A 26,721-nucleotide genomic window follows, 5' to 3' on the forward strand; every position below is an offset into this window, starting at 1 on the left:
CAGAATTTAAACCTTGCACTGTAAGGACCTGTTTTAATGTTAATAGAATTTTAAGATAAGTTTGTATTCTATTGGGGGAATTCTAAAGAATTAAAATGTTCCATGACATGACTGAGATGGTGACTTGATTTCTTCTGCATAAGATTAAATCCAATAGTCAAATAATTACTATAGAATTAAAGCTGACTAAAAGTCTTGCTTCAAGAATGGGGTGGTTTTATCCTTAAATTGCATTTTAAAAGTTACCAAAACATGAATGCAGCACTGGCATAAGCTGGTGGTGAGATTAAAGAGGAGTTTTCTGATACTTTTGTTTTCTTCTCAGCGATGGCCATGGAGTGGACGATGAAACTTCCCATTCACTTGTTGCTGCTACTTTCTGTTTTCTTGATTCAGCAAGTTTCTTCTCAAGGTACCTTCACCATCAAAAACTGTTTTATTTCACAACTATTGCTAATCATTCAGTTCTGACTCTTAGGCCAACAAAAGAAATAGATGTCTAAAAATGTATGTTTGTTTAAGTTTAATGCAGAGTACAACCTTATGTAAAAACGTACCTTTTATGAGCATTTTGGAATTCTCACTCTTGTCTCCTGCGTTACAGAATCTTTCAAGAAGTTTTGAGCTTTTCTGTAGAACAATTTTTGTATTCATTATTCCTAGGGTTATCCCAAAAGTTTAAAAAAATATATACAGATGTTGCTGGGGTGATACAATATTATTTGATTAACTGATAAGATCAATATTTAAATAGCATATCATTTTTATCTAAATGTTTACAAAGAAGTTTAATTCCTTACATCAAATAAAGTATTGATGAAGCACTTCAGTGGACATCTGCAATATTTGAAATGGCATTTTATTAATCTTGAAAATGCTCTCTTTCTTATGTAAGGACTGTTCATCCAGATATGGAATTACACAGATGTGAATGTCATTTGATATTAGGTGCATGATTGTTATGGTGAAATTACATTTATGAAATAGACATTTCCAGTCAAATAATTAAAATTCTCATGAACCTGAGCAAGAAAGGTAACTGCCTGCTATGGGCATAGTTTCAGAATCGCTGAGATAAGAAAAGATGGAAAATGCATGAAAGCAGATATAAACATTTCAAAAGGAATGATGACGGTTCTGGTATCTCCAGACGCCGGTGCTCTTTCATGATAAATTACAAGGTTCGCAGCACTGGGTGCGTTTTTCTAACCCACCTTTCCTCTGTGATAGTCCATTGTTCACTAAAACGGTTTACTCTCCTTTAAGTAAATGAATTTAAGGTTAGTTATTAAAATGAACAGCAAGAGAAGTACAGACATTTAATCTATGAAAATAAACTTTCCCTGTAAAGACATTTGATTTCCTATTTCAGAAATCTGCTAACGGTAAATAACATTTTGATGTTGCATCTGCTTTTCTTGCCTTCTCAACCTCTCCCCATTCCCTTTTTTCTTTATATATAATATATGTATTTATATACATACACTATATATGCATCTGTGTGTATTGTGTGTATATGTATGCAAACACTTCTGAAAGTTTTCCTAATATTTACTGTTTAATTTGCATATTAAGACCTTCACTCTCCTGGAATCATCATTTTGAGATTTTTTTTTTCAGTGTGTTTCAAAAGTCCTTCTATGGATTGGCAGATACCATCTGCCAATTTCTATTCCAGAGACAGATTCAGTGGTTGCTTTTCTATGGTTATCTCTTCAGGGAGGATTTTAAGGTGTTTTCCAAATGATTTTGAAACTATATTGGAAGATAATTATGATTTTGGTTTTTTTTGGTTTTTGTTTTACCCAGAAATATTCTGTTCATGACCTTTACATTCATGTCCAGGTCTTATTTCAATAGTTATTCATTTTGCATAATTTTAGCAGTGGTTGTAAACATCTGACTTCCCCGACATTTAAAGAACCCAGTTCCCCCCACCAATAAAAGGGAAAGGACACCTAGGAGAGTTTGTGCAGATATAACCAGCTTTCTTTAAGCTCATTAAGAACAAGAGGCACTGTGATTGTTGTGAAAGTTTGGGTTTTAGAATCAGATATATTAGAGTTCAAATTCTAAATGAGCTGTTGACCTAAGATCTATAATAAAAGCTAATATGCTAATTAGACCAGACATCCAAACAACCTTCTGGATGTCATTCCAGGCATCCTTCTTGATGAAGCCACAGCAGTGGGGGCTGAGGCAGAGGCAGATAGGGGCGATCAGGCAGGAAGGCAGAGGGGTTAGGGACAATCAGGCAGGCAGACGAATAGTTAGGGGCGATCAGTCAGGCAGGCAGGCGAGTGGTTAGGAGCCAGGAGTCCGAGATTGCGAGAGGGATGCCCAGCAGTTGGACATCCCCCAAGGGGTCCCAGATTGCGAGAGGGTACAGGCTGAGCTGAGGGACCCTCCCCCCCACCCCTCCCCATGCAGGAATTTCGTGCACCGGGCCTCTAGTAACTATATAATTTAGGGCCAAATCAGGACACTTCTGAGAGTGAAAGAGGTCAATATGAATAATTAACAGGTATTCATTGACCTATAATACGTATATGCTGGATCTGTTCACTAGCTGGGTGCCCTGAAGCAAGTTATTAAAATTTCAATCTTCCAGCTTCCTTATCTCTAAAGAGAAGCTACTCAGAACTCTTGGCAACATTTTCAAAAGCGTCAGAGATAATATATGACTCAGTACCCAGCACAGAGAGGCTCCAATGATGGCAACATCAGTAGAGCTGTAGCTGCTACCCCCCTCCCAGGAAAGGTGCAAAGCTCCTACTTTGATTTTCAAGAGTATTTGTCTTCTCAGTCTAGGAAAAGAATAAAGTGAGTCTTATAAAAGATCAGGCAAAGATCACCTGGACCTATGGCTAATTATCATCCCCATCCTTTCCCAACGGACACAATTCTCTCTCCCCAAATGGCTCTGTCCTCCTCCTGAGATCTCTCCCTCTCTGTAAGTGGTTTGGCCGTGTTTACCTATATTGTATGATTTTAGATGTATCAAGCTGTGCAGGGAGATGTGGGGAAGGGTATTCTAGAGATACCCCCTGCAACTGTGATTATAACTGTCAACTCTACATGGAGTGCTGCCCTGATTTCAAGAAATTCTGCACTGTGGGTAAGTGCCAAGAGCTGGCATCTCCCCTGTCAAGCATCGCTGTTCTTGAGAGTCCCTTGCTGTGCTCTGTTCATACTATTGCGCATCTTGTTGCTCAAGTGTCTTTCCCTTCCCTTGCATAAATGTCGCAGCGTGCTGTACCTAAGGATGGTGTCAAAGCTTGTCACTACTGGGGGAGTTTAAGCGGGCTTGGAGATCTGTCGCTTGCACAAGGTTTTTGATTAGTGCCACATACAATGTCTTGTCTTCAATAGAGGCTTAACACTGTGACTCTGGAATCATGAAAAAGTAATGAGTTGTCATTGCTTAGTCAGGAGGCCCTTCAGAAGTTTCACCAGAAGAATCTATGGTCCTAAAATCTTGTCTACTACTTGACTTTTATATATATATATATATTGACATGCTTCTAAATTACCTAAAAATGGCAATTTAATGATGAAGCATTAGTGTTTAATGATGAGTTTCAATGAAAACCCAAAAGGTTTGAATTTTCAATGAATGGTAGGTAATATTTCACTTGAATATATTTTTGGCCATTTTATTAACACAGAGACATGTCATATTTAATTTATAAAAATTATAATTAAAATTGTCTCAAAGTTATCTTTGCTTTTAGAATTTGCATGTGAAGCTCATAAGTATATTGTTGTACAATGTATATGTTGTGTTGTGTTGTGTTGTGTTGTGTTAAGGTAACTATTTCAAATGGGCCTGGTTGGAGTCATTGGATCTCTAACCAAGGCTTTTTTTTTTTTTTTTAAATAAGCCTGTCATTCATAAGTCCACGCCATGGATTAGGCTGTGTCTTTCACCTCTACTAAAATTTAGTTTTAAGGCACTACATTTACAAGCAAACTTACCAAGAATTTGTTAATAGTTTGTCATAATAAAGGTCTCTGCATTCTAAACAGAGACCTTTAATTCTGAGCTGAAACATTGATCCATTTGGAATATATTATTGTAGGATCTGAATATTAAATTAACAGAAATGTATTACAACGAGTGATGTGAGGAGGAAAAAAGATGGAGGGATTTCCCCTGAAGGGTCATTTACTATTGAAACATTTCCCATTGTCCATACATGGAAATGACTTGGGGTAGCATTGGGGTGTCTCTTGGAACCTCGAAGGGCAAACATGTTTCCCTAAGTCCCCATATTTCTTTCTTGACTTGGGCTGTCTCCACTTGGGAAACCATCCCTTTTCCTAAGCAAAGGACTTGGAAATGCTCTTTGGGGGCTCTAGTGGGCTAGAAAGGTGGGAAAGGGCTCCCCTTCATGGGGGTGGCTGTGTCACCCTCAATAATCCTAATGCGCAATGTTTTGTTTTGCTCTGGGTAGAGCTCTCCTGTAAAGGCCGCTGCTCCGAGTCCTTTGAAAGAGGGAGGGAGTGTGACTGTGACAACCAATGTAAGAAGTATGGCAAGTGCTGTCCCGATTACGAGGATTTCTGTGAAGGTAAGCATCAGTCCCAGGGGGTGCTTTTGGGGTGCAGCCAGAGCTGTGCACACACCTTGGCTCCACTGATAACGCCTGACACGCAGTACGTCCCTCTGAGGTGTAGCTTTCACTAACACTTGTTATTTCATTCTAATTTTGTTTCAACAAGATGAATTGAGGCACGGCCGCCTCTCCCAGCAGCACTCCCTGGCTCAGCCAGGCTCCAGGAGCGCAGGTTGAGTAACAGAGGGTGGGCCTGAGTGTACATGCTTCTCTCTGCAGGTGTGGTTCAGTTTCAGGTTAAATCAACAGTAACCAACTCCCTTGATGATTTCTTGTCTCACCTGAATGGTCAGCTGTCCTTTGAACTATCTGTGCTTTACAAAGTAATGTTTTTCAGTGTGTATTTAAATACATTTTATTGACTTCTTACAGAGAGGGCGAGGGATAGAGAGTTAGAAACATCGATGAGAGAGAAACATTGATCAGCTGCCTCCTGCACACTCTGTACTGGGTAAGTGCCTGCAACCAAGGTGCATGCCCTTGACCGGAATTGAACCTGGGAACTTTGAGTCCGCAGGCTGACGCTCTATCCGCTGAGCCGAACCGGTTAGGGCTTCAGTGTGTATCTAAAGGGAGAATGAACACTTTTTTGCTTCTCTAAACTAGAACATTTGTGAGTTAGTTTAAGGCATTAAATTTACAAGCAAACCTACCAAGAATTTGTTAACTGTGCATTGTATGTCTCTTCCCATCTTGACAGTCTCTCTCTCTCCAAGTCCTGTGCCTAATAGTCAATAACAAGGGATAGTCTCATCTTAAAATCTTCTCTGGTTATGGGTCCCGAAGGAGTACTTTGAGAGTGTAGTAAAACCATCTAAATTTTACCAAAAAAAACACCCCAAGATTTAAAAATGTTCTTAAACAATAGATTTCTTTCTGTTACCGTTTGTTCTTAAAGGCTTTTGTTAAAACAAGACAATTTGTGGAAGTGTAGATGTGCCTTGCTTGCATAACCTGATCATGTTATTTAGACAAGTCTGCACGCCCGCTCCTTTCCAGCAGTGGAGAGGGCAGAAAGCTGTCAGGCAGCTGAGCTGAGGGGCCTTTTTTCACGTTCAATGTTTTCACTGGAAAGCATTCCAGGAATAACGGAGAGGACACCCTTGTAATGGAAAACTCAGAGCAGAGTCCCTGCAGCTTTCAGAAGGACCCATGTGGGCAGGACATGTTTACTCACCGCCCTGAGAACCATGCTGGCTGTGAGTCAGAACACTAGGAATGCATCTTGGGCAGAGGATAGGTGGGGAGTGAGGAAGCATTGAGAGAACCTGTTAATAAAGATAATGCCTTAGGGTGGCCCGATTGCATGAGGTTTGTGGAAAACGCGAGGAAAATAAAGGACACCCAGAGCTTCAATACTTCATTTTTAAAGAATAGCAACCAATTTATGTCGTAATTCACCACTCAGTTGTTTCAAGATTGCTGGGTTCTGCTTGTAGGCATCTGTAAATCTCAGTGATCACATTTCAAGAACTGGAGGAATCAGCAGTTGAGCTATGAACGTGGGTGAGAAGAGCCAAGAGGTTAAGTGTGTGTTGACGATCTCTAGTATGTGGCAGAAGAGTTTCTCAAATTGAGTACTTGTCGCTTTTGTAGGGGGGTGTAAGGGAGAGGTGCGGTGGTCAGTTCATGGAGACTGCAGCCATCGCTTTCTGAGATGCTTGGTAAGAGCAGCGGGTTGATGGCAACCCTCCACTCCCCAGAGCGTCCCCACTGTTCTCCACTTCCCACTTTCCCACAGGTCCCTCTCCTCTTCCTCTGGTTCCTAATGATCAAAACATGTCTTCTCTTCTGGACATGAGAAGAGGTGGGAGGAGGGGTGACAAAAGTTTAAAAGAAACACATCAAACCATGAATAGCCGTTTGACTTGGGGAAGGGCAACAAGTTTTGAGAAAAGCATCATGGGAAGCTGTGGAAGTTTTACCAAAGTGAATATTCATTTAGAACTTTCATGATAAATTGGCATCATTACTTGTAAAAGAACATGTAAACAAAAAATGTAACTACTCTATTTCTCACCCACATGCAATAATTATTTTCACCACAGAAGGCAGACACAAGGGATGGAGTTTATAAACCCAAGCACTTTTTAGATAAATACCTCCAGAAATCATCTAGAATAAATGTTGGCAAACAAGAAAACGAAGTTCAAAAGGAATTCACACTTTTCCCTAAGGTCTCAATGAGAGCCTTGCAGGACCAGGACTGGAATTTTCCTGAGCCCTGAGCCTTTGCTCCCTATCATAACATAAGAGAACCAATATTTTATAGCAACACATCCTCAGAATTAATTGGTTTGGAGTAGTGTTGGGCCACAGCCTGCCTACACTGGTTTTCACCAGCATCTACTCTTTTTTTCTTTTTAAAAAAATGCTTTTATTGATTTCAGAGAGAGGAAGGGCGAGGGAGAGAGGATAGAAGCATCAATGATGAGAATCATTGGTGGGCTGCTTCCTGCATCCCCCACCCCCCTACTGGGAGCTGAGCCTGAAACCTGGGCAAGTGCCCTGACTGGGAAAGGAACCATGGCCTCCTGGCTCATGGGTTGACGCTCAACCACTGAGCACGCCGGCCGGGCAAACCAGCATCTAATCTTGAAGACAGATGCATCCATGGCTTTCACAATTAGAGTCGCTGATGAGTACAAACAGATGTTAACCGACCTGTCTTGCTTGGCCTCAGTGCATAGCCCCACACCGCCACCATCTTCAAAGGCTGCACCTCCGCCTGCAGGAGCACGTCAACCCATCAAATCAACAACCAAACGTTCACCCAAACCAACAGACAAGAAGACGACTAAGAAAGTTATAGAATCAGAGGAAATAACAGAAGGTAGGAAGATGACAGAAGGAGGTTTCTGAGATGCAATAACCTATAGCTGACTCCTCATAGAACAGGATAATCTCATGAGTCGTTAAAGGCTCATTATGCTTTTTGTTTACTGAAGTCAAAGTTTAAGCCAAAGTATAAACCCTCAGATATTTATTTTCCTTATTTACTGAACCCAGTATGGGTTTAAGTTAAAATAATGAGAGGAAACCAGTCTTAATGTTAAAAAAGCAAGACCATGATTTTTTTTTTTTCAGATTACATTCAGTGAGTTCTGAGAAAGTTAATAGTTATGTTGCTATTATCTGTCATAAAGCTCCGGTATCTTGCTTTTAACTGACAATTAAATTAGAAGGGCAGTTGATTATGCTACCGTTAAATTAAATCAGAACACAGACATGTATTGATTAGTAAATAGCATTTCTTGTTGTATTTGGACTGGCAGTTCTTTCTTGCTTTAAATCACAATTGGTGTGATCACTTTTTTATTTGATTTATAGAACATTCTGTTTCTGAAAATCAAGAGTCTTCTTCCTCTTCTTCTTCTTCCTCCTCAAGTATTCGGAAAATCAAGTCTTCCAAAAATTCAGCTGCTAATAAAGAATTAAAGAAGAAACCCAAAGGTTTGAGCATTGATAAAGATCAAAGACTATATCAATGCCATAACAATTATCTAAAGTAATGCGTGTTGATAGAGTGATTTGAAGATATTTTAGTATTTGGGGAGGGAGGTGTATAACTCTATAAAAGCTATTTTAGAAAATACCAATGCAAACTTCTTTTAGGAAATTAGTGCCAAGCAGCTAAGAAACCAACTAAAGCAAAGGGTAAGATGCTCTAGAAACTGTGAAACCACAGGATGGCGCCAATGATGATTGTGGTTTTCTATTCCATTTCCTGACATCGTTTTTCTTTCTTCTTTCTCTTCCTTGTGTTTTCATTTTTCCTTCTCCAGATTTTTTATTTTACTTAAACTTATATACTGCTTTAAAATGCTAATTTATTAAATTCTCATACACCTCTCTGGGAACCTCAGTATTATTCTCGTTTACAAATCCTCTTTCCCGTTTTCATAATAATTAGATGTCCTATCTGGCTGGTTTTTCTGTAGAAAATGTACTACAGAGTAGGCTCTTCCCTCCCGAAAAGAGGTTCCCTTTGTTCTGCTTTTTATTTCCTGAAATTCTAAACGATATTCTCTTTCCCCAGGAAGTACTGGATTTTGGATACTGGAGTTCTAAGGAACTATTTCCTGTGTGGTTGTGATTTCCCCTGAAGCCTTCTCTCTAAATGAATAGCCAGATATTTAGTCTTTGAGTCATCCAGAGATTCCTGCACCCGATGAAGTGCAATACATGTTTGCTGAATGAACTCATCTCATGATGTGCCCCTGGGGCTCTGTAGTTCACCCGTGGGGTAGCTGCTATGGCAAATCCTGTTAAATAGGGTCTTTTAGCTGCCATAGCATCCTAATTTCCTTTCTGTACCCGTGGGACTGGGCAGAAGAATGAGAAGAGCTAACAGCCCTGGGTATGGAAATAACTCAGCAGGAGGGGGTGACTGGAGCATCCTTGGATGTAGCTGTAGAGGCCTCTCAGCTAACGGATGCAGTGAATCTACAAGATGTTGGAACTAGGTTTCCAGGAGAAAGGGGCACTGAGCAATGAGGAAGAGGAGGAGCAGAGAAAGGGAAGGCCAAAGAGCTTTAATGTAAAGAGATGAATTAGTGTTACTGATCGTATGGGTAATTTCAAATTCGCCACTTGTCTCCGTCTATTAATTGTATAGTTTTACTTGTGCATTTTACCCCTTATCTCATTCATTCCCTAAAATAGCCCACTAAGACAGGTTGAGTATTTAACATTTTACAATAAATTAATAGACATATTAGAGGTTAGCAACCTGCCTAGACTCACAGTCAGTGATAAGAATGGGAGCTTTACATAATTACTAAAGACAAACTATTCAAGAATAAAAGATGTATATTTTTTTCTCTAGTAAAAGATGACAAGAAAGAAAATCCTAAGAAGAAACCTGCCCCGGAACCACCAGTGGTAGATGAAGCTGGAAGTGGACTGGACGAAGGTGATTCCAAGCCCACCCCAACTCCTGACACGCCCACCACTCAAAGCACTAAGGTTACCACAACTTCCAAGGTTACAACAGTGACAACAGTAAGTCCTAAACCCAGCCCGTCACCGAAACCTGAAACATCCAAAGACACATCTTCAACAGCAAGTAAGGAGAAAACGGTTGAAACTAAAGAGACTTCTGAAACAACAAAAGAGACTTCAGCTAGTACATCAGAGAAGACGACCTCAGGTAAAGAGACGCGAAGTGCAGAAAAAACATCTAAAGATTTGGAAGCCACGTCAGTTTCTGTTAAAACTACAACCGAAGCTGCAACTACAACCACATCTCTTACACCCACCACTCCTCAAACGCCTTCTCCCACCACCACCACCAAGGAACCTACAACCACCCCCAAGAAGCCCGAGCCCACCACCCCCAAGAAGCCCGAGCCCACCACCCCCAAAAAGCCCGAGCCCACCACCCCCAAGAAGCCCGAGCCCACCACCCCCAAGAAGCCCGAGCCCACCACCCCCAAGAAGCCCGAGCCCACCACCCCCAAGAAGCCCGAGCCTACCACCCCCAAGAAGCCAGCTCCAACTTCTCCTGAGACACCTCCAACCACCTCAGAGGCCTCTACTCCAGCTACCACCATGGTGCCTCCCACTCCTCCTGAGAACCCTGATGAATCAACTCCTGAGTTTCCTGTAGATCCCACACCAAAGGCTCCTGAAGGGACCAAATCTGAAACGACCACCACATCGAAGGATAAGACAACAGAAAAAGGCACGCACACTACAACTGAAATTACAACTGCTACTTCTACAAGTACAACAAAAGAGACAGCAACTCCAAAAGAAGACAAGACCACTGAGTCCCAAACAAGTACAACCAAGCAGGTGACATCTACCACAACCAAGGACACCACATCGGCCAAAGTTACTCCTAAGGAAACAACTCCTGCACCGGAAGTGACGGCTGCAACAAAAAAGACAACTACAACTGAAGAGACCACAAGTACGTCTGAAGACACAGTAACTACGTCCAAAGTGACGACTGCTAAATCCCCAAAGCCAACCAAAGCACCCCAAATGCCCACCACCACCAAAAAGCCCAACACAACACCTAAAGTGACAAAACCAAAGCCTACGCCATCTCCCCCAAAGACCACCACATCAACGGTGCCTACAATGAACCCTGCCTCTTCAGAGGAAGATTTGCTCCAAACCACCACCAGCTCTGACCAAGCCGGTAACTCAGAAATGGCTGAAGAACATCCAAAGAATGAAGATGCAAATGATGCTGAAGGAGAAAAACCTTATGTGATTCTCAGGCCCCCTGTGATAACTCCTCTAATTATCCCAGGAGCTGATTTCACAGTGAGAGGATCCGATCAAGGCATTGGCGTCAACCCCATGCTTTCAGGTAGAGACTGGTTTTTTAGTTTCTAATGTTAACATAAGTCTATCAGAAGTGCAATGCCCTGATTTAATATGTACATTGTCTAGAATCCTGAACTTATTAACTTGTGAAGTCTTACAGTTTTGGAAGCAGAGGAGTAATCACAGTAAGATTATTTGATATTTGCAGAAAGGAGTAATGGGCTAGTGTTAGGAACTTAGTGCGTCTGTAGGCAGAGCCAGTGTACAGAATACCAAAAATATTTAGTTGGGAGTCCACCCTTAAAAGAAAGTACAATGCAAAGCAAAAATCTGCAATATTATTTTTACAAACCAAATCTAAAGGGCAGGAGGAACTGAAAGATGGAATGTTGAGATTAAACGTCCAATAAATAATTTACTTTAAGATCAGGTAACCTGTCTATTCCAATTCATCACTTTTTTTTTTTTTTTAGCAGAGAGGGGAGAAAGAGAGATTGTAATATCCTTCAAGAGCTTAGGAAATGATGAAGAGAGGAAATGAAACTGGAGAACTTAACCTTTTTCGTTTTGTATTGACTTATTGTTTCAGATGAAACCAATTTATGCAATGGTAGATCAGTAGATGGACTGACGACTCTGGCCAATGGGACATTAGTTGCATTTCGAGGTGAGCTCTGCACAAACTTTTTTCTGCCCATCATTTTGTTCTTGGCATTTATGAGAACCAAAGCCATAGGAGTTAGTATTGGGTTGAGCTTTCTGAAAGGGAACCTGACTAATGACCTTACCTCAGGAAATTTATGAAAACCTGAGAGTAATTACCAAAATATTAGACTAATAAAATTAGACATATTAGAGTAACAAAACAAAGAGCTTGAGATGATGCTAATTGTTCCTACCGTTAGGAATTAAAAAGTAGTTCAAATTTTAATTTCATATCAGATGAAATGACACCAGGATTTGTTTTCCCTGTTCTACTGTATTTGAAAATAACATTTTTCACCCCCATTGATTTTTAGAGAGTGTAAGGGAGGGAGAGTAGGAAGGAGAAAGAACATGGATGTGAAACACATCAATTGGTTGCCTCCCATACATGCCCTTGTCCTGGAATCGAACCTGAGACCCTTTGGTACAAGGGCTGGCGTTCTAACCACTTACAAACACCAGAAAGGGTGAATATTATAACATCTTGATTGTGATGTATTCAGCAGTGTTAATTACTCTTTGTGAAGAAATCCCAGAACAGCAATTGTATGTTAATTCTCTGTACTGACACTAGTCCAGTCTTTGTTTACTTAGATTAAATCTGAAGAGAAGTCATACATAAACTTGCTCAGTAGAGGAAGAGATTTTAGTAGTCCTTTAATTTTAACTCCTTATTTCTGAAAGATAAAGAAATTGAGAGAAAAGTGATTTTCTGTTAAGTCACAAAGTCAGAAGGCTCTTTCTAGAAAACTAAAATATGTCAAACTTCAAACTTGAGAGATTTACTCTCAGAAATGTTCAAACACTATGTTCTGTGCTAGTACAGTTCTCACTAAACTTCTGGTCATTAACACATTCAGTGTTGTCAGGATAATTAAAAATGTTTTCATTTTGGTCTCTTTTGGGATAGGTTTTAGTATTCAGCTTATAGACTGATTTATCACTTTCAATTTTAGGTCATTACTTCTGGATGCTAAATCCACTCAGTCCACCACCTCCTCCTCGTAGAATTACTGAAGTCTGGGGTATTCCCTCTCCCATTGATACTGTTTTTACTAGGTGCAACTGTGACGGAAAAACTTTCTTCTTTAAGGTAAGAAAAATATCTTTGTAAGAGAAATCAACAAATAGTTCTTATTTTATGAAAACATAAGTCAGCTTAAATTTCACCTCAGAGGGGTTCCATATTTTAATAAATGACTACCATCAAAATTTAATCAAAAGTTAACACAATTTGGTAGCATTAATGGTCAACTTATTCAAACACCTGAGTTAAAACTTTCTTCCTATACTTAAAAATCTAAGAATGAATGCCTAACCTTTTCCCCCCAAAAAACTGTTAACATCACTTCCTCTTTTAAATGATTAGGGTTCTCAGTACTGGCGTTTCACCAATGATGTAAAAGATCCTGGGTATCCCAAACAAATTGTAAAAGGATTTGGAGGACTAAATGGAAAAATACTGGCAGCTCTTTCAATACCTAAATTTAAGGAGAGACCTGAATCTGTGTATTTTTTCAAGAGAGGTATGTGCTACATAATTGACAAAATCACACAACTTTTAATAGGTGATTTGCCAGAAAAGTTTTATTGAGTATTTTCATTTACTACTGGGTTTACTGTGAAAAGATGTCTTTAATAGCTGGATCAAATATTTTTCAATAAAAAAAAAATTGAGGGCACTAAGAAGCATTTAGATCTCTCAACATGCAAATAACAATTTCACCTGTTTTCTGGTTATTGATATAATGAATGTCATCGATGTACTTTCACACAAAGTTCAAAACATAGCTATGCAGTCTGTTGAATTTAATCATTCAAGTATTTCAGGATTTAGTGATTATTTTCATAATACCCCTGACTAATAGCAATTACTGTCTAGACATATTTTATGAAAAACATTGTTTCTTCCACCTTGTAAAAGCTCTTTTCCATCTTTTTTTGGGGACTAAATTAATTTGTTTTTTTTTTTTCTAATAGGGGGTAGAGTTCAGAAGTATACTTATAAACAGGAACCCAACAGGCAGTGCCCTGGAAGAAGACCTGCTCTGAATTATCCGGTGTATGGAGAAACAACACAGGTTAGGAGACTTCGCTTTGAACGGGCTATTGGATCTCAAACACACACCATCAGCATTCAATATTCGCGGCCTGTCAGAGTCCTTTATCAAGACAAAGGTAATGTGTTTTGTTTTTTTTACTGTGTTAAAAATGCTTACACATGAAGTAGATGTAGGCTTATTAAATATGAATACTGACTAAACAACCCTAATATTTTAAGCTTACTGGTGCAAAACATCAAAGATCAATACTTTTCCTTTGTGGGTAAGGAATGCAGTTTAAATGTTACTTGATAAATGGTACTTATTTTAATTATCTCTTACCAAGAACAATATATACAAAACTGTAACCCTGAAAACAGTGATAAAAGGTAGTAATTTGCACCAATTCTGAGAGGGCAAAAACTAGGCACTGGTTCAATAACATCCAAGATAACAGAGCTACTGAGTGACCACACGGGAGTTAATACTGTGGTATGTCTGACTCTAACAGCTGCTCTTTCCAATATCATCTACAGGTTTCCTCCACAATGAAGCCCAAACAAGTACACTGTGGAGAGGACTTCCCAGTCTGGTTACCTCAGCTATATCCCTGCCCAACATCAGAAAACCCGATGGCTACGATTACTATGCTTTTTCTAGGGGTGAGTTAAGTAAAATCTCAATAGCTTCTTAAAGATGTGATCTAATCTCTGAAATACAAACATAATCAAAACACCAAGTGTTCAATGGAGGCTGAAGGTGAGAAGTTAAACTATAATTGCCCTGAAGAGAAAGTTTAAATTTTTGCTTTTCTTACACATTAAATTGAAAGAAAGGACTGCAACTGAATGCTACCCTATCCTTCATGAGATTGAGTCTATTATGATAAAAAATTACGTAAAATTGCTCCTGAAACAATATTTGGCATTTAGCGGAGGCCCCATTTACCATAAAGTTATACTGATTTGCATCATTACAGTCCATAAGATTAGAAGTTCCTGAGAAACAAATCTTATTAAATTATATTACCTGAGACACTTTTCTTTGAAAAATCCAGAAATGTGTTATTCTGCCTATACAGATGACATCAGATTTAAAAAAAGAGTAAAACCCAAGTGGTTTTTGACTTTTACTTTGAAGGAGAGTTAAACCTGATTAAAAGGTCAATTTGTCAAGGCAGTACTCTCAGAAATGTTTAATAAAATGATCCCTCTCTTCTATTTAGATCAAGCTTATAACCTGAATGTGCCCAGCAGAACAGCAAGAGCCGTTACTACTCCTTCTGGGAAGACCTTATCCAATGTCTGGTACAACTGTCCTTAGACCGGTGGGCAAAGGAACAGACAAGTAAAACAATGATAAAATCTGACACTGAAATACCTTTTATTAATAAAGAATGTTGAGATAAGCATACCAATTTAAATACAAAAATGTCTTTAAACTCGACAATCATAACACTAAAACAGACTGGACAATCTTATTCACAGTTATTACAATTTATAGAACATTTAATTAATATTTCCTCTATTTATTCCTCCTCTCCCTCCCATTGCATGGCTCACACCTATAAGAGAGAGAGAAAAAAATCAAACTGAATGAATCTTTTAAGAAGCTAGCCCCAACTAGAGTATTCACTTACTCTGGTTCATTATAAATTGTTTTCAAAAACTAGTAATTAAACATCTGACATCTTCAATGATAATCATTACAATTAGATTAACATTTTTATGACAAATACAATCTTACATTAGAAAACATGGAGATATTAAAATTTTACACTTTTTGTTCAATAGAATAAAGCTCTGTGACTGTTTAGCTAGTATAATAGGCAAAGATATACCAAATAACTACATAGCACTTTTCTAAATCTTACTTTGAATTCAGGAAGAAATAGAAGCACATATTCATTACACACCTATGGTATACATATCTGTCTACAAAATGTTTATGTTATGACTGAACATCATACTCAAGGCATAGTTAATCCTTGGAACATTTAAAAAAATGAGATACTAGCTGGCATCTTAAATAAGCATGAGAAAAACTCTTCCATTTATCATCACCCCACATCCTATTATGTAGTCAGGATGTTAGAAATTTACCTCTCTGTCTGTTAAACTGACGACCACGGACACCTTGTCTCAATGTTGTCTGAAGTCTTACTCGTCTGAAAGGCTTAGGCTGACTACTGCTAGTATCTAAGAAGAAAAACATTAAGATGGAAAAAAACTAAATGAATGCAGGAGTCCATTGTTTGCAATATTTGAAAGTTTTTTTAAAAGGGCAAAAAGAAAATTCCTTTATTTATATCCCAATATGACCTCTTCCCACAACCTTAACTCTATAATCCTGTCTAAAACATCATCTTTACCTGGGATGTCCTCCAAATTTTCTCCTTGTTTCTGTTCATTACTTTTCTCAGTCTCTTCTCTACACAGCAGCCAAACGGACACTGTCAAGTCTTTAAGTCAGATCATGTCACTGTTTGAAGCCCTCTCAAAACTCCCTTTATCCATGAAAGTCAATGCAATTACAATGACCTACTAGATGTATCCTGTCACCCGCTAATCTCTCCATCCTTACTGTAGTCTATCCACACTGGCCTCCTTGCTGAGCTTGAACACATCACACTCCTGCCTCATGGACTTTGCACTTGCTGTTTCTCTCGCCCTAGAATGCTCTTCCCCCAAATGACTGCACAGCTTCATTCCCGAACCTCTTTTAGGTGTTTACTTAAATGTCACTTAATAGTGCTTTCTGTGAAACTGCCTGACAACACATGGTAGACACTCAGGTATTTGTTAACCAAATGAATAACTGCTCAGGTAGGAAAGTTTAGTGTTTTATATTTTCAAATAAATTTAAAGAGATCCTAATTTTATATTATACTGAAAAGAGAACAAGAACCATATATTTCCATGCAAGCTCTAGTAAGATATAACTAGTTCCAATTCTGCTGAGAAATAACAATTTTCATGAGATGTTAGAGTATAACTGGGGGCACCAAACTTCACTAATTGTTATTAATAATGATAGTCGTAGACATTTCTAATCTCAGCTGCAAGATTACTTATGAATGTCCATTGATTTAAAGTTGCCAGCTGCTAAAAGGTGGATGTGAGATTGGAAACTAGGGATGTTGGCTCCAGGCTGATGTGCCAGAGAAGCAGCTAAGGGAGAAGAGACCCTGAGATGGCAGTGTTCCATGACTGAGAACGTGGTAATTGAGCATGTCTTCCATAAAACTTGGCAGTTGGAGAATGACTGCTATAACAATTTAAAGTGAAAATAATCGGAATGGATGACTGAGGACTATATTTTTTTAATAAAAGTAATTCCCTACCTAAAAATTGATAGGCATGTTGGGATAGTATATTGTTTAAGATTGGAGTCTCTGGAGGCAAACTTGTGAGCTTGCTCAGGGCTTGCCTATTCTTTACTAGTTACGTGACTTTGGAGAAGTTATTTGTTTCCATAACTATAAATTGGGGATGAATGCTTACCACATTGGACTGATGTGAGAATTAAATGAATCAATATATATAAAGGACTTTGCATACTGTCTGATACAGAGAGTTGTTGAGCAGTACTGTATATCAGACCGCTGTAGAACTCTAATATGTAGAACAAACAAAAATGGAGCTGCTCTGGTTTAGGCAAGAGAGAGGCCTAAAGTACTACTCCTTAGTAACCATCCCCCCACAGCCCCTTTAGCACCACTAATACAACCAATTTTCTTTAATATAAACCAAGTTCCCTGTAAGAAAATAAAATTTCCCTCTTAAATAAAGCTTTTTACAATTCAGGGGAAAAAAATGATAAAATTGTTAGCAATAAAAGTGTCTTTCGCGAACAAGTGTGATGTGTAAAGTTACATGTAGTCAACAGCTGGAACTTACCTACAGAAGAGCTGGAAGGAGGGTCCTGGCTGGTGGAAGGAAGATCTGACTCATCAGATGCCTGCACAGGCTCTTCTTCCTGCTGGCTATCAATTTCTAGGCCTGCTTCTGAACTAATACTAAGAAAGGAAAACAAAAATTGATTAGAAAATATAAAACTGATCCTAGAGTGTATCCTATTGTTTCCAAACTCTTTTCCATATAGTTTATCACTTAATGCAGAGTTCTACTCCAAATCAAAACTGCCAACCCTGATACTGGTAGCCATATATATTTTTAAAGGGGCAGGGGACAAGTTGCTTCTTCCTCATGCCTCTTTTCACATTCCAAATTTAGTTTTGTTTTTTTCTTCTCATTTTTATAAATTTTTTTCTTTTTGACAAGGGATGTTTACATTCTTAACATTTGCAGGAGATAGACTATCCAGATTTTGATAAACCTCAAAACAACTTCCTAGGAGAGTATAGTAGTAAAATAATTCACAAGTCACAACTATTAAAAGATCACTAACTCAAAAGGGGCTCTAGCGCAGATGAGACAGGCTATTGGTAGAAATCCCTGGCTCAATGGCTGTAAGTCCATTTCTCTCTCCCATTCCAGAAAGCACATCCAAAAGCAAGTGAGGAGATAGAAGTACAAAACAACTTCAATCTTAGTACAGTTATTAGTTAACAATGTACCTGGAAGCTCTCTCTCCTGACTGTGTGCCTACACTGAACAGTGCTGGTCAGGTGTGAAGCTAAAGCACATGGGGCTGAGTCAGTCACCAGAGATACATGCTCTGACTCTGAGCTTTCTCACTTGTAAAATGATGACACTTTGCAAAGGTATTGTATGGGTTAGAAATGACTTATATGAAATGACCTGCATACATGGCATGGAATTAACGGCGGCTAGTGTTCTCAGTAAGGTCTATAACCTCCCCCAAATTAAGTAGTCCTCATAGAGCATAATAAGTAAACCTGCTTGTTTCCTTATATAGAACTGGCCAATGATCATGCCAAGAAAATATTGCTAAATAAAACAAAATCTTTGCCGAAACCAGTTTGGCTCAGTGGATAGAGCGTTGGCCTGCGGACTGAATGGTCCCAGGTTCGATTCCGGTCAAGGGCATGTACCTGGGTTGCGGGCACATCCCCAGTAGGAGACAGCTGACCGATGTTTCTCTCATCGATGTTTCTAACTCTCTCTCTCTCTCTCTCTCCCTCCCCCCCCCTTCCTCTCTATAAAAAATCAATAAAATATATTAAAACAAAATATCTGAGCTCTACATAGGAAATCTGGGTTGTACTTCTAGCTCTGCTTCTACTCATGAAGTAGCCCAACTTTTTATTTTATTTATAAAAATTAGGTTTCTGACTGGCTGGTGTGGCTCAGGGGTTGAGCATCGACCTATGAACCAAGAGGTCAGGGTTCAATTCCCAATCCCCAGTGGGGTGTGAGCAGGAGGCAGCCGATCATTGATGTTTCTCTCTCTCTCCTCCCTTCCTCTCTGAAATCAATAAAAATATATTTAAAAATAAATTAGATTCCATCTTGAAAGTTAAACTTCTCCAAGACAACTTTGTTTATAACAGATGTGTTACCAATACAGTCAGGTCTTGAAAACTACTAGATAAATTCTAATTTATAAGAAGTTCTAAATGCACATTAAGGATAAGTGAGGTTCATTTGAAAGCCCACTACTAAATGGAAAGTTGAATCATTTCCTAATATTCCTAACTTTCACAAAAAGACTTCTTTTTGGGGGAAAAGTTCAAGCAGCTACATTAATGGAAGGGTACCAGTGATTTTAAAGAAATATTTTGTTCTAGAATAAATATATTATGCAATGTTCAGGGAGCTAACATTTGTCTTCTGTAATAACAACCTCCAAGTCCCAAAATATTATTATATGCAAAAATTAATCTTTCAAAATAGATGGCTCGGTTTACTTTTGTAATAAGATGCGACTGAAAATACAGCTCAACAGATTGTTTCCTGGCTAAAGGAAAACAAATGCAAAAGTCTGGCAAGTGTAAGGCAAGCAAATATTACAAAGTAAACATTTACCCTTCAGATTCTGCCTCCACAAATACTTCATCTCCATCATCACCTGCTGCTGTTTCATTGGTTGTGGATAAAGTGCCAGTCGATGTTGTCACCATTGGAACAGACTGAGAGGCATGCTCTGAAGCATCAGAGGTGGTACTACTCTCAGTAAATACGTTCACTTCAAAACAAGACCAGAAAAGCAACGAACACTTTAACTTTGTGGTTTACCTAATTTTCAGCCCAAAGATGCCTCATAAGTTTCCATTTTACCAATAAAACACACAATCTAGTAATATGATACCTACCTGGAGCTGCTACTTGCAGAGGAGTAGTGGGAACACTTCGGCCACCGGATTCTTCTTCATGAGCTAGGAAGAGGGGTGTTTCATACATTCCTAAACCTAAAGACAATTCTGAATATTAATGAATGAGAAAGAATACAAAAGTGCCAATATGCGAGGTATCTGAAAGAAAAAAATTAATCAGCAAAGACACAACTTTGTTAAAATCCACAATTAGCCCATCAAGCAAACATCAATCCCTCAAAATGTAAATACAATTTAAACACATCCTTTATGCTCCTTAACACTAATATAAGTATCTTAAAAAAAAAAAAAGAACAGCTATGGAGCTACCTCAAAAAACTAAAAATGGAACTCCCATTTGACCCAGTGATCCCACTACTAGGAATATATCCCAAGAAACCAGAAACGCCAATCAGAAAGGATATATGCACCCCTATGTTCATAGCAGCACAATTCACCATAGCTAAGATTTGGAAACAGCCCAAGTGCCCATCAGCAGATGAATGGATTAGAAAACTCTGGTACATATACACAATGGAATACTATGCTCGGTAAAAAAAAAAAAAGGAACTCTTGCAACAGCATGGATGAAACTGGAGAGCATTATGCTAAGTGAAATAAGCCAGTCAATGAAAGATAAATACCACATGATCTCACTCACTTGTGGATTATAGAGAACAACATAGACTGATGAAAAGGGACAGACCCAAAGACTGAGAAACAGCAATCAGGCTATCAATCCCCAGAAGGAAAGTAGGGGAGGGCGGGGGTAAGGGGAAGAGATCAACCGAAGGACTTGTATACATGTATATAAGCCAAACCAATGGACATGGACAACAGGGGGATGGGAGCATGAGTGTGCGGGGCGGGGGGATGGGGGGGGAGGTGAGAGGTTGGGGGTTAATGGGGGGGATGAGGACACATTTGTAATACCTTAATAAAAAAAAAAAAAAAAAAGAACAGCTAAAAGCTGCTCTTATAGTTTTATAGAAGGTAACTTTACTGAATATCCAACTATGTTAGATTCTACTTATCACCAAAACTGCAAGGTATTACTTAGTCCCCTTTTTGCTATCAAAACTAAATTTCAAGAAGGTTAATTAACTTTCCCAAGGTTACAAAGTTAGTAGGTGGTGGCAACTTCCAAGTCTAAAAATTGCCACATAAAATTCTGAATTTCTATGAAGTTAACTCACAATTTCATATTGTAGAGGCATAGTGTTAAACCTAATAACCTAAACCATTAGGGGACAAATTTATACTACATGACTTAGATGAGGACTACAGATTAGTCTTTTGCTTAGGACTTATTAAAGTAATAGACAATGCTATATAATAGCTTCCCAGAAATATAGTGGGCTACATGGGTACCAAATGAAGATTAAATGTCATTAATTCCAGAAATGCATAATTCATGTCCAAATAACCAACTACTATTACTTAATTTAGGAGTCATTTTATTCCACATATTTTTAACATTTTTTCTTATTTGTAATGTTAATAGAAAATATCTAACTTATATTATGCATTTAACTAGAAATGTTAAATTGTGTGTTTTATTGGTAAAATGGAAACTGTCAAATCAAACACAAAATATGTTGCATTTCTTCCAGAAACTTTAAAACGGGTGGTAGTATTTACATATGTTTACTGGTTTAAGAAATATTTCTTAACACTTAGTAGATGATGCTATACTAGGTGCCAGAAGAGATACAAATGTAACAGCTAGGGTCTATGTTTAAAGAACTCAGAACTTTGTTGAAAAGATTTATATGTAAGACGATGTTTTGTAAATAGTACATATATTATAGCTTTCCCCATAAATTAGAGGAATTATTTAGATCTCAATTTCTTTTATATTTATATATGCTTACTTAAAAAAAATCATATCACAATAGTTTATTACCAAATATAAGTAAACCCCAGGAGATACAAGCCTTTATCTAGCTGTTTACCTCCTTGAGAAGCCAGCTGGCCAAGATCAGAGTGACTAGAACTTGTCTGTGGCATATCTTCAGGTGGCCCAAACCGGAATCTAGGAACACCAGCAACTTGTGGGGAACTAAATAGACAAAAATTGATTTAAGATGAAATGTAAAGTTACCCTATGCACAATGATAAAAAGAATATAAAAAAAAATGAGCATAAACAAAATGAGAAGGAAAGAGATTGAAAATAAAGTTGATTAGGAATTGATTTATATATAAATAACTTTTGTGTCTCTGAACTATATGCCTCATATTTCTTGAATCTGTTAATTAAACATATCTCTATGTATCTATTAAACACATATATTTTCACATGGAAAGCCTTTTTATCCTTTACGTGGAGTGGTATAGCACAATAGTTTACATAGGTTCTAGAGCCAGACTGACTGGTTTGAAACCAAAAACTGCCACTTCCTGGCTGTTTGACCTCTGGCAAATTCATTAACATCTCTGTGCTATAAAAGAGCAACAATAATACTCTCTTGGTATGAGGATTAAATAAACTGATTTATGGATATGCTCAATTAGTGTTAGGGATTCAATGCTGTTCCCATTAAGTATTCTCGGACTCTTTCCTCTTAATTGTTGAAATAAATCACTTCTTCACTTGTGTTAACAAAGACTATTGCTTATACCTCTATTCTCCTAGATTACTAAGATTATATTTATTTGCTCATATGCTTAGCACTTTCACAATACTATCCACCATGATCACTGTACTTATCAATACCACCAATCTACAAAGCTTTTTACTGTCTACCAATAATATTCTAAACATATTAACATAAATTCTTTAATTCTTACAATGTATAAGGTGGAAACTATTGTATCATCATTCCCGTAAGAAATATAAGGATACTCAGGAATAGTTAACCTAAATAACCTGATACAGCTATTAAGCAGAACAGCTAGGTTTCAAACCCAGGTATTCTAACTCTAAACTCCATGTTCTTAACCACTGTTATACTGACTCTAAACTACAAATTTCTGATGGAAGCAACTGTATTTCATTCCCTCTATATAATTCTCCCCAACACTACATTCTCAACCCTCCCATAATACCCCCTGAAAATAGTACACAGTAGAAGTCTCAAGGAATAATGAGTCAATCAAATGTAAACAAATTAACAGTGAAACAGTAAGAATTTGATTAGTCACAAAATGTTTCTCTTTCATTCACTTACTGAATTGCTTCAGCAAATCCATCAGTACGATGTGGCACCACAAGAGTTGGGGTACTTGGAACTGTTCTGTCTTCATCATCAAAAAAATGCTGCTGCTAAAACAAAAAAGGAATTAAACAGGCATGACAGAAACACACATATCGACTACACAAATATTTGCTGAACAAATAAACTGATTTTACATGGGGGGTAGGTACTTACCATGCTACCAATTCCTGGAGTCAACTGAAGCCCACGTCCTACAGACTGCCTCCGAGTCATCTGAATTCTCTGGGCCAAGAAAGGAATTACATTTGTTTTTAAGGAATTAGACAATGAAACAAACACTAAATATCAATAGAGCTTATTATGCTTACTTGGTAATACCATAACCAAAATGTTAGCAGATGATGTAATAATCATCAGGATATTTTTTCAGGAAAAACTGCCACTAATCTTATACTAAAGAAACCCGTTTTAAACTATGACAACTTTTTTAATTATACAGACTATAACATTAAACTAACAAATATTTCAACAACTAATAGACAAAATATTAACCAATATTTAAAACTAATCTTTGATCATACCTTATTTCTTTGTAACTAATTTATTCATTAGTAAGTATGCTTTCGGATTTTATGGCTTACTTATCCTTTGGAAATATTACTAGCAGTACTAACTACATATAAATGGTTTCTCAATTTAGTCATTTTTAAACTGATAGATTTTGCAGGATCCATACACACTCTTTTAAGACTTTATACATTCACATAATGCAGTTTTCTTCACCAGTGGTATTTTAGTAGATCTACACTTGAAAATGTTCTATGCTCTAAAGGGTTAAAACTCAAGCTAGATTATTAATAGAGCCTTTGTACTTGTCCTGTTTCTGAAAGAACTTCTGATTAACAGATGTCCAAAGAGTGCTACATGTAAAGGGTTATGCACACTTTCATTAATTTTCAAAGTGGGAATTAATATGTATGATTATTAAAAAATGAAGAGAAAAATGTTTTGTTAAGCAGAACAGAATTTCCTTTTTAAAAAAACATGCAACTTAGAGGAAAAAAACACACTTCTAAACAGATGGTGGTCAGCTGCTAAAATACATTTTACATTAATTAAAATCCAAGAATATCTTTTTCCTTTTGTAACCTGTAGAAACAGTGACCAGACTTTTATTTGCTATGGCTATAACAGTTTCAACTTATGCACAACTTCTAGTCAGCCTTGTACTTTCAAGGAAATCAGAGATTCATTTCAGTTCAAAGAATTTTATAAAAATATGCCAAAACATTACAGGGTTCACTTAATTTCTGGAGAAAAAAGGCAATATCTAATGGAAAGGGAAAGGAGCCAAGATTTTTAAAAGTTCATTTTTCAGAATGACTACTACTTTCAATACCTGAACTGGTGGTCCCAACTCTTGAGGTGGGGCATGAATGGTTAGTCTTGGGGGAAGTGGGTGCGGTGGACGTCTTGGTGACTGAGGTGCTCGAGGAGTCTGTCTTTCAGATGCTGATGATGGCTGTTCTCTAGAAATCTCCTGGGAAAAAGAGGACTCTGCAGTACCCGTATTTCCTTCACCTACAGGAAAAGAGAAGCTTATTTTGAACTATTAAACTTACTGCAAAATAACTTGGACAATCCCTAAAGTATGAATCTTGCCACTAGGAATGTTCACTTCAGTAATATTTTCAAGAAGGAAAGTAGTGAGGTATGGTGGGCCCAGAGATAATTGGTATGCAATTATCAGTAGTATGGCTTTTAGTCAAGTTCCTGAACCTCTTTGGTTGGTTAATGCAACAGATGTAATCTACAAGAAAGGTTTTTCTGAAGGATTCAAATAGTAGACATAAGCACTTAGTCTAACACATGATAAAATATTTAATACATTTTGGCTCCTATTATTAAAATGGGCAAATTACTTAGAGTGGGACCACTATGGCATCAGTATTACACTCAAACAGGATGAAGACTATTGGGAAAAGCCCAATAAGACACTCTTACATTCTGGTTTTCCTAAATTTTGAATTTTATGGTCCTTCAGAAGTCTGGGTCTTCTATATACATTATAGAAACATCAGAAGCTATTACCTACTTTGAAAGTTCAATAAGATATTACAGAATTTAGTAGTTTAAAAGTTACGTCTAGAACAGATCCTAGCTTTAACACTTAATAGCTTTGTGACCTTGGTTATGCCACTTTGCTTATTTCTGCTTCTGTTTCTCAGATTCTACACTGGTACTTAAACCTGACAAGCTTATTGTGATAATTCAATACAAGCACACATGCTCAGAAAAAGCATTTTTTTAACTACTGGCAATGTACATAATCTATCCACTAATTAAATTTTATCCAGACTTATAGGCCAATTTTTGCTTGATTGTAAAAAGGAAAACTCTCTAGCAAGTATTCAATGAGCATCTGTTATATGCTTTGTATCTGGGAAAAATGTATATGAACATTTTCCCTTAAAACACGTAACATTTAGAGATAATACCTACAGATGTAACCATAGAATCAGCTCAAAATGCACCCGTCCTAAAAAGACCCTGAAGCTCATTTCAGAGCGGACCAAAACTGCAGATCACGTAGTGAAGCATGTGCAGAGGAAAGAGCTTTGGTCTCCAGCTGAACCTGGAACCAAAGTCTCCCCCTTTAACCAAAGGACCAGGACATAATCAACCTTGAACACTGGAACCCTTTCAGACACCAAGAAACTTGTCCAGGAAGATCCAGTGTTGATGCCGTTACCATAAATGACCAAGTTCTAAGGACCCCAATTACAACTTGCCTTGCCAGCACTATTCCCCTTGCCCCTTAAAAACCATTAACCTAGGCCAGGGAGTAAGATGGATATAAGGTACCATTTAGGTCTCCCATCTTCTCCCTTGGTGTCTTCTTGATCAATAAACCTTTCCTTACTCCAAGCTCGAACGTTTTGAGTTTTGGCCTTTCTAAACATTGGGCACACAACTTGGCTTTCAGTAACAATTTGGTGAGCCAGCCAGGAGCTAGTGCTCGTGGTAGGCCAACCTGGAACAGCCTCCAAGGAAGGATGTTTTGCCTTGGGGGCTCGGAAGGTACTTTCCCTGGCAGGCACTGGCCAAATCAGCACAGAGCCCATTTGGAATAAGAAAATGGCCTTTGGACTTCAATCTACGTTGGTTTTGTTTTGGGGTAAGGTGCTCCATTTTGGGGTAAGTGTGTAGCCAGGAATCCTCTATGTGGGCTTTCTCTACCTTTGGACAAAGCTATCTGCATTTTAAACTTACTTGGGGGCCTCCATTTAAGAGTAGGATCAGGATTTCGGGGCTCTACCCGTTTGTGTCTTTGTGGTAAACCGTATTAAGTATATTTGTTGTGTCTCTGCAAGTCGATGTGCTCGATTTGGAAGTAGGGTAAGTCATCCTGGCATGTACAACCAGGAACTCCCTTCTCCTCCATTTTCCTTTGAAATAAGCCACATTTATTTTATTTCCCTGCTGGAGAAGAGAATAATTGTAGGACTTTTACCTGATCTTTGAACTGGTTTGGCTGCATTTGTTTGGCCACTTGAATTTGAAATCTGTAACTTGTATAGTTTATCTAAGATTTGGTTAGGATAGTACTCAATTACTTTGTGTGTTATATGTTGATCTCGCTCTGTGTGTACTCTGTTCATTGGCTTGAAGTTA

The 26,721-nt window shown here is 38.0% G+C and overlaps 2 protein-coding genes across 5 annotated transcripts in view; one reads left to right on the forward strand and one right to left on the reverse strand.

Annotated features, from left to right (window-relative positions):
- Positions 1 to 327: 327 nt before the first annotated feature.
- Positions 328 to 15,107, forward strand: PRG4 (proteoglycan 4; the record flags this gene model as incomplete). 3 transcript variants are annotated; one of them, XM_081112667.1, is made up of 12 exons in its annotated part: positions 328 to 412; positions 2,996 to 3,118; positions 4,458 to 4,574; positions 7,303 to 7,452; positions 7,950 to 8,072; positions 9,448 to 10,944; positions 11,491 to 11,568; positions 12,563 to 12,699; positions 12,976 to 13,132; positions 13,587 to 13,784; positions 14,185 to 14,310; positions 14,874 to 15,107. In XM_081112667.1, 12 exons carry the CDS (start codon positions 328 to 330, stop codon positions 14,969 to 14,971), a joined length of 2,889 nt encoding a protein of 962 aa, XP_080968793.1. In that variant the 3' UTR covers positions 14,972 to 15,107. The 3 variants fall into 3 exon arrangements, with proteins under 3 accessions (XP_080968793.1, XP_080968795.1, XP_080968794.1); XM_081112668.1 differs by lacking the exon at positions 7,950 to 8,072 and having other exon boundaries at positions 336 to 412; XM_081112669.1 differs by lacking the exons at positions 2,996 to 3,118; positions 7,303 to 7,452; positions 7,950 to 8,072 and having other exon boundaries at positions 333 to 412.
- TPR (translocated promoter region, nuclear basket protein) overlaps positions 15,008 to 26,721 on the reverse strand; it is a 67,611-nt gene continuing 55,897 nt past the window's right edge. The window contains exons 44-52 of one of the 2 annotated variants that reach the window (XM_081112666.1): positions 24,446 to 24,627; positions 23,260 to 23,328; positions 23,059 to 23,153; positions 21,842 to 21,948; positions 19,887 to 19,982; positions 19,600 to 19,759; positions 17,548 to 17,666; positions 15,751 to 15,846; positions 15,008 to 15,212 (exon numbers count right to left, since the gene is read on the reverse strand). In XM_081112666.1, coding sequence (XP_080968792.1) covers positions 15,157 to 15,212; positions 15,751 to 15,846; positions 17,548 to 17,666; positions 19,600 to 19,759; positions 19,887 to 19,982; positions 21,842 to 21,948; positions 23,059 to 23,153; positions 23,260 to 23,328; positions 24,446 to 24,627 — 980 coding nt within the window. In that variant the 3' untranslated portion in view covers positions 15,008 to 15,156. Of the gene's footprint in view, positions 15,213 to 15,750; positions 15,847 to 17,547; positions 17,667 to 19,599; positions 19,760 to 19,886; positions 19,995 to 21,841; positions 21,949 to 23,058; positions 23,154 to 23,259; positions 23,329 to 24,445; positions 24,628 to 26,721 lie in introns of both variants that reach the window. The other variant, XM_081112665.1, reaches the window with a different exon arrangement.

The sequence above is a fragment of the Myotis nattereri genome (genome assembly GCF_964212035.1).
Source record: "Myotis nattereri genome assembly, chromosome: 18".
Taxonomy (NCBI): Eukaryota; Metazoa; Chordata; class Mammalia; order Chiroptera; family Vespertilionidae; genus Myotis; species Myotis nattereri.